The sequence below is a fragment of the Branchiostoma floridae genome, chromosome 4 (genome assembly GCF_000003815.2).
Source record: "Branchiostoma floridae strain S238N-H82 chromosome 4, Bfl_VNyyK, whole genome shotgun sequence".
NCBI classification, from domain to species: Eukaryota; Metazoa; Chordata; class Leptocardii; order Amphioxiformes; family Branchiostomatidae; genus Branchiostoma; species Branchiostoma floridae.
In genome coordinates this window covers 14,294,879-14,302,296 of record NC_049982.1, presented here as the reverse complement: position 1 = coordinate 14,302,296, position 7,418 = coordinate 14,294,879, and the positions used below count along the sequence as shown (strand labels likewise).

Here is a 7,418-nt window from a genome sequence, read left to right as displayed (position 1 = left end):
ATTCCTTTTTTTCCCAAAAAATTTTTAAAGGAGGGATTTAAGTTTTTATTTGGTTTTGAAAAAAATGATTAAGATACAATTTAAGAAAAGAATTTCTTAATGCATATGGAAAGATGAAATGACACTGATACATGTATAAATTATGTACACACCATCTGTGGCTTCTGTGTAGAGCCAGGGCTTTTGTTGCTCTTGGACAGCTGTATCATTTGACATGGTGACGTTTTGCCATCCGGCGCTATGATTGGATGTAGCCATGTAGAATGGCAAGAAGCTCAAGGTACAACGTGTTGTGTACGTCTGCATCAATGTTGGGACCTGGCATGACAGCCCTAGGAAAAGGCTGATAGTTAGGCTGGGTTGATCTGCATATGTACATGCTGTACAACCTCACAGCTGTTAATATGAGTGAGGGATTTGAGCCATCATAATGGCTAGATGATATTATTTCTGCAACAACCTTTCTTGTCATCTAACCTTACTTTGCGACCATTGATTTTCTTGGGATAAAAGTCCAAGGGGTTCAATACAGTTGCTGCTTGTTTCTTTTTTTAAACAATAGGAAAATCAGATCTCTTTGCATGTTTGTTTGTTTGTTTGTATATATTGCATACACAGTAAATCACTACATGGCTTTGACACACCAGATTTGTACTGAACAGCAGGAATTGTAATCAACTGTATTTGTCATTTCAGGAGACGTCTGCTGGACTTACCAGAGTCGAGTCTGACTTGCCGTAATGTTGGCGACCCCACGAGCCAAGAGTTCTTGTTACCCATGATGGCCCACTCCTGGTCAGCCATGTTGTTGTACCATGTGCTGTAGTACAGTGTTGGGAGGACACCAGACTGTAGCCATACCCAGAAGGACTCTATGTCTGCTACCTGTGTGTAATGCATTTGTTGTATATGGCATTAAGACTTACTTAAAGTAGTTTTTTTAAACTTAAAAGCTATCAAACTACCTTTGAATAACCTTCAAATGTTCATTACACTATAACTAGTGAGTGTACATGCATATTTTTAATGAAAGACAACTCTGTGCATCTTACCTCATCAAAAGTTATTTCTTCAGTCTCATAAAGTAGTGAGTTTTTGACTGATTCATTCATGTAGAAGGCGAGTGGGTCGATTTCATTGTAGACATTCATCATCACCACCAACGCAAAGATGATGAAGGTGCAAACCTGTCAACAAATAGATCATGACTATTTCTTTACATGAATGGATGGATAAGTGTATAAATGTATGTATGTATCACTCACTGTATGTATGCATGTACATGTATGTAAAAATATATATTAAGTATTATTATGGATGGATGGATAGATAAAAGAATAAACAAGACAGTGTCTAGCTTATTATTAAATCACTGCATTTTACTTACAAATTCAATCCTGCTACATAACACTAGGTAGAGAAGCATTGCAACACCTTAAAAAAGAGAATGGTCATCAATTCTGAAAATCTATAACGGCAGTGAGTCTCTGCCTAACAACACATTTTGCAGCTACACTGAGCTGTTCGAAATAGGAGCAAGAGAAGAACAGTAAAGATACGACTTGCCTCTCTTACTGCACTACGTCGTTTCTTGTCATCCAGTTTCCTGGATCTGTCCCCAGCCAGGTCAGCTGTATTCAGAGGCAACATCACCTTTGGCTGCTGTATAAAGAGATAGATAATATGTCACTATGTGCTTGTACATGCTGTGTGCATCAATAGTTCATCGGTGAGTAGCAAAGAAAATGGTTAATAATGCTGTTAACTCTTAAGTGATGATGATGGTGAAAATTTCAGTTAAGGTAAAAAATAAGAAGCTGATTATCTTATTTTGGGGTAAAATTGGTACAGAGTATTTTGTGCTACAGTGTCTCACCTGCAGCTTTCTCTTGTACTGTATATATTCCTCATCTCCCTCAAGCGGTCTGGGTTCAGGGTTTTCATCTATTACGGGGGACTACAGCAGACAAAAGAATAGATTCAAAGGTTATACATGTATAACCCAATCAGCACCAAGGACAGATGCTGTGCAGGCCAATCAGCACCAAGGACAGATGCCGTGCAGGCCAATCAGCACCAAGGACAGATGCCGTGCAGGCCAATCAGCACCAAGGACAGATACTATTCAGGCCAATCAGCACCAAGAACAGATGTGACATGTAAGTGTATGTTCAAGATCAAACTTATAAATATATCATAAACTTTAAAGCTGCTTGATGTGGACAACATTCCATTGCACAAGTCTATGGATCTAATTGTTTGTCTAGGCTATCTAGACATTCATTCATTCATCACCATCCCTACCTTTATAAAAATAGCAAAGACCACTGCCACGACAACTAGTTTGACAGGTTGAACCAGGATGAGGTCCGACAGGAAGGATGTGACAAAGGCGATGCACCAGGCCTCTGCTTTCAGCCTCCCAAATGACAGTGTGTACAGGACGGTGAAGAAGGCCGCAACAAAACTAGCTGACCACACCAGGAGCCAGCCTGTTGTGATAGACATAGTTTTGCAGCTTAATGTAGCTGTCAGTTCTTACAAAGTTGCTGGCAGGTTTATGTGCTACACAGACAAAACAATGCCTTCAGAGACTAAGAGATGGAGAAGGCTAACAGTAAGAGTATAATACAAAAGGGGTACCAGTACAGTCTTAAGGTGTTGAATTATTGTGAACTCTTTGTGAACTACTGGGATAGTAAGACTGGTGAGTGAAACTATATTTGGAAGTTAAATTGCCCATTACAGTTCAAAACAAAGCAGATAACGTACTCAAAATGAATACTGTACATGGTCATGGTACATTCAGTAACATCTACATTACCATGCACCAGACTATTTCTCATCAAAGACAAACTTTGACAAGGCCAACCTACATTGCCAATGAATATAGTGGGTGATTGCTTGAACTGAATAGAGAATTGAAACACTTGCCAATATATAGTGTCCACCATGGCAAGAAACCCTTCTCCTTTTTGGCATCAGCTTCTTCTTTGGAACTGTTGTCTTTCTTGTGATAAAAGTTTTCTTTTGGATCAGTGATTTCCTTGGAACTGTTGTCTTTCGTGTGATCAAAGGTTTCTTTTGGATCAGTGATTTCCTTGGGATTTGGTTGAGAATGTTCACTAGAGCTGTCACTGGTTGCGCTATTTTCCGAAGAAAATTTTGAGGCAACAACTTGCCTCGCAGTTGTCAGCAAACCATGGTTTCTGGATCAGAAACAAATGTGAAAGTCCACTGACATAACATCACGAATACAATGACAGAAGCGTTTATAAACTTAAGATACAATCATACATGAACACCTCATACTTAAATATTACATGTAATTACAAATAACATTTTTTGGAAAGAGGCACAAGCTCAATATCTACAATCCACCTTTTTGTCAACACCTCTCCACCACAGATACTCTAGGATGTGCTTATGGAAACTCACAATCATTGATGGATTCACAACTAAATGTTTGCTCACCTTGGCCTAAATGCATATGTTCTTTCAAGCCCTAGAGAGTAATTCAGCATGGGCTCTTTGGTTCTGTAACTGGTGGAGAGAGACTCAAGGACTGATTTTTCCCGGTCATTGGAGATGCTGTTAGTTTTGTTCTTGTTGGAAGAACTCTTGGGCTTGCCCGGAGCATTAGATGTACATGTAGTGTCATCATGGTCACTACCATCCAAAGTACCGTCAGAGGGACTGGTTATCCACGCTGGCTCCCAAGGCCGCCCTTTAGTGGATGATGGCCTGAGTTGTTGCACCAACACTGCAGAAACTACATGTACAAACATTTGTCATGTAACTTTCAAACAACTTCAGTCATGAAATGAAAAGAACACACCACTGCACAGTGTGACTGTGTAACTCTTTTAAATAATTATTCAACCAGCTAAACTTTGTACATCCTTCAAATTTCATGTCGCCCACCAGATTCACAGGCACATGGTCACATTTCATTAGACTTGCCACGTCCAACCTTTATATTTCTGGAAAAAAAAGTAAATTTTCCCACTATGCTTGCTAATAGCATTTATCAATGATATAAGCTTCACCATGCAATAGTTCCAGGAAAACCATATCAATAATTCAAGTACCAAGGCTGTTTTTGTTCTTTTTAAGACTTTTCACTGCTATAGATAGTGTTACACTAAATTTACATTTTGAACATCATGCATGGTCTGGACATTTCTCTCCTTTCTTCCTCTGGCACCCATTTCACAGTAAATTCACATCTTTTGCTTCGTGGCAACAATAGGTAAGCTGTACGGGTATTCCCTACTTAAGAATTCTCCCAGATTATACATACGAGGCTGCCTGGTGTCCACCACTTTTACTGGTTTTGTCCGAGCATTCTTAAAGAAGAAGACGATAAGAAGATTGACCGGTATGATGATTGCTGCACTCTGCAAACTGATCATCAGCTGAAAAAATGTATTGACATACATGTCATGTAATATTTAGGAAAGATGTTTGAATTTATTTCTAAAATGCAATAAGAAAATATGGCACCATAATATGCTTTTGGCAGAATCATCTGACTGTTCATTTGGGGCTATGGCCAATCGGTGAAATATACCATATACAATCCTGGCTTCAGATCAAACAGAAAATCTATTTCGTACATGAAGTAGATTTTGTCTCCTGGATTCAATATCCATTTCCATGAAACTATTTGTCTTACCTTGGGGAGATCGATTGGTACATCAATCTCTGTTCCCCCAATCGTGATCTTTTCTGGCGATTCATAGTTGTCTCCTTGTCCGAAGAACATGATGTTGGTGACCATGGTGCTGTACAGGAGTGTCAGGCAGCAGGACAGGCGCTGGACACGGCTGAAGGGGCTTCGGGCGGGGCGTCCTTTCACAGAGAACCACAGATGGCCATCATTCATGTCCCTACGCAAATGTTAGGGAATAATTCAATAAAAAAGACCTTTATTGTATGTTTAAATACAGGCCAAGACAATAAAGTACAATTAGTGATATACAAGGTATGAATGTGGTATCTTATTGCATCTACAAAGTCTAAGGTATACTAGACAGTACGAAGTATGTAGAAGTTCGACTTCTTTTCGCTTCCTAATTCAGTTGCAAATGTAAGGGCAATGAATCTCAAAATACATGGTTTATCTAATTGCATAAGGAATGTAATTTTTTCTGTGCTATCTGGATATCGAAAACTGGGGAAGTTGTACACTATTGAAGAGGATATTTATCTCATTGTTGCATAGTGTACAGCCGACAATGAAATGACACTTGTCTATTATCTTATTTAAGTTACAGTTGACAATGATAAATGATATGCAACTCTAAAATCCTGCAGACTCAGACGGCAGCACAGTTGATAGCTTTTAATCGTAGGTACCTACACTGGAGCTAGGGGGACATAAAAAAGAGGATGGCTGCTGACCAAGACTGCTGGGCCAACCTACATGCCTCACAAGTCAGAGGACATTAACAGTCATTCATTGATTTTATATGAAAGATACCACACCAGAACACACCAGCTACATGTAGACGACTCATAAACTTGCATTGCTCTTCAAAATGTGCACTGTTTAGTTACCTTTCAACCTTTGCCTTGACAAGGTTGCCAAACTCTGCCAATTCTTCTGGGCTGCTGACAGGAAGGAGGCGTTCTATCTTCCCATCATCCTCTCCAACTGCTAACCATCTGTGGTGGCAGAACAAGATACCCTTTAGGACTAATCTTTCAGGTTTCAAACATTTTTTACGTGTTGTGTACAAATTCATAGTCAAACCAAAATTTTGGATATAGATATCAAAAGAATAATCACATGTATGGGCACAATGCTTAACAATCAAAATGTCGCAAATTGCATCCTATCTGATATCTTATCCAGCATTACTGTTTGGCCCTCCAACATAGCAAGGGGGAGAGCTGCTGGTGTATCTGTCCATGGTGCTGGTTACATGGCTGTTATGTTACCTACAACACTTTTTAAAATAAACGTGTTGATCTTTGATGTTCAACAGAACGAAAACAGCTCCTTGTGAAGTGATGTTTGAATCTCACAAATTTCAGCAAATCTTGACTTCCTAATTTGTTCATAATATAGAGTGTTATTCCAATTGTCCTTACCTGTTACACAGGAAGTAGACCACACTCCCTGTAGCTTTTTCTTGAAGTACAACCTGGCCCAGAAACCTGAAAGACAGATAAGACGCTTACACTTAGTCACAAACATTTACATGATTTCTTTGAATTATGTCTTGGTAGTCCTTCAGTGTCGAAGATGACTTATCAGGTGTACTCAATTATGTAATACCAAAAACTTACCATTCTGGGCTGTAGCCCGTATTGTCGTGCCAAACATGGATGACATGAATCATCCCGATGATGTTACGTGATGACACCAGGAAGGAGTCAACGCTTCCTTCTTCAAAAAGTGGACGATTCTCATCTTGCAACGCTATTGGTCCAGTCCGTCCATAGTCTCCGAACAGGTTAATCCACACCTAAGATAGCAAGTAAAAAATGTTAATACAACTATGTGTAATTTTTAAAGGAAAGCATCAGAAAATCTTCAATTCATTATTTTCCAGTAGTTTACTCATTAAAAAGTTGATGTACGTCAATTTTTACATTGATCCGCCTAATATGACCCTGTAGACACGTTTGAACTTCGCTCTCTCCTCCTCTCTCCCGCCGCGCTGGGCCATGACGTAATGGCCCCGTGCTAATCGTCTGACGTCACGGATCCGAAACTTCTGGCCAGCCATTTTGCTCGGTGAACCTCGGTCCTCTCATCGGTAATAATCACTCCACCATTCTGGAGTTTAGTCCGCTGTTGTTGACAATTACCTTCGTGGACCTGTAAGTCGCGTTGTGAGCTGTCTACGAAGCCATAGTCCCCGGGAGACTGAACATGAATGAGCTTGCCTGCGAGTAAACCGCGCGGCGACGGAACGAAATCAAAACAATGGTGGAGGGGGAGGTTCACGCACCGTGCCATTCTGGACTGTTACAAGAGCGAGTTCGAGTCAGTTCTTACCTTCTCCTTTCCGGACAGCACATCGATAATTACACGTAAGCTTCCACGAATTAGGGTTGAATTTACAGTTGTCCAACTAAAATTGACTTTAAAAAAACCCGAGTTTTCCTGACATTTTTCCTCTGACAGCATACCCTTGATCGCTACATATCGAACGATCCCGTTTTCGCGCCCAAACACCGTCATAACAACAGTCGGGTGAAAAATGGTCAGAGCAGATCCACGCGCCACATGGCAATTTTGACGAATTTTGTCAATTGTCCATGACGGCTTGATATGAAGCTTCACAGCGATTAGCCACTTATGTAGCCTGCGATCATCATTCTTCGGAAATCTGTAACGTTAAAAACTTATTTATTTGCTCTCCGTGCTTCCATCGTACACAGGCCGGCATGGTGAAATCACG

General features: G+C 40.2%; 1 protein-coding gene across 1 annotated transcript in view; it reads right to left on the bottom strand.

Moving 5' to 3' along the window:
• Positions 1 to 687: 687 nt before the first annotated feature.
• The window catches only part of LOC118413585, a 37,158-nt gene continuing 30,427 nt past the window's right edge, over positions 688 to 7,418 (bottom strand). Inside the window, exons 25-36 of the mRNA XM_035817111.1 lie at positions 6,298 to 6,476; positions 6,100 to 6,165; positions 5,563 to 5,670; positions 4,679 to 4,892; positions 4,304 to 4,418; positions 3,475 to 3,772; positions 2,935 to 3,209; positions 2,305 to 2,492; positions 1,877 to 1,957; positions 1,567 to 1,662; positions 1,053 to 1,187; positions 688 to 885 (exon numbers count right to left, since the gene is read on the bottom strand). Of these exons, the coding sequence (XP_035673004.1) occupies positions 688 to 885; positions 1,053 to 1,187; positions 1,567 to 1,662; positions 1,877 to 1,957; positions 2,305 to 2,492; positions 2,935 to 3,209; positions 3,475 to 3,772; positions 4,304 to 4,418; positions 4,679 to 4,892; positions 5,563 to 5,670; positions 6,100 to 6,165; positions 6,298 to 6,476 (1,953 nt within the window). The remainder of the gene's footprint in view (positions 886 to 1,052; positions 1,188 to 1,566; positions 1,663 to 1,876; positions 1,958 to 2,304; positions 2,493 to 2,934; positions 3,210 to 3,474; positions 3,773 to 4,303; positions 4,419 to 4,678; positions 4,893 to 5,562; positions 5,671 to 6,099; positions 6,166 to 6,297; positions 6,477 to 7,418) is intronic.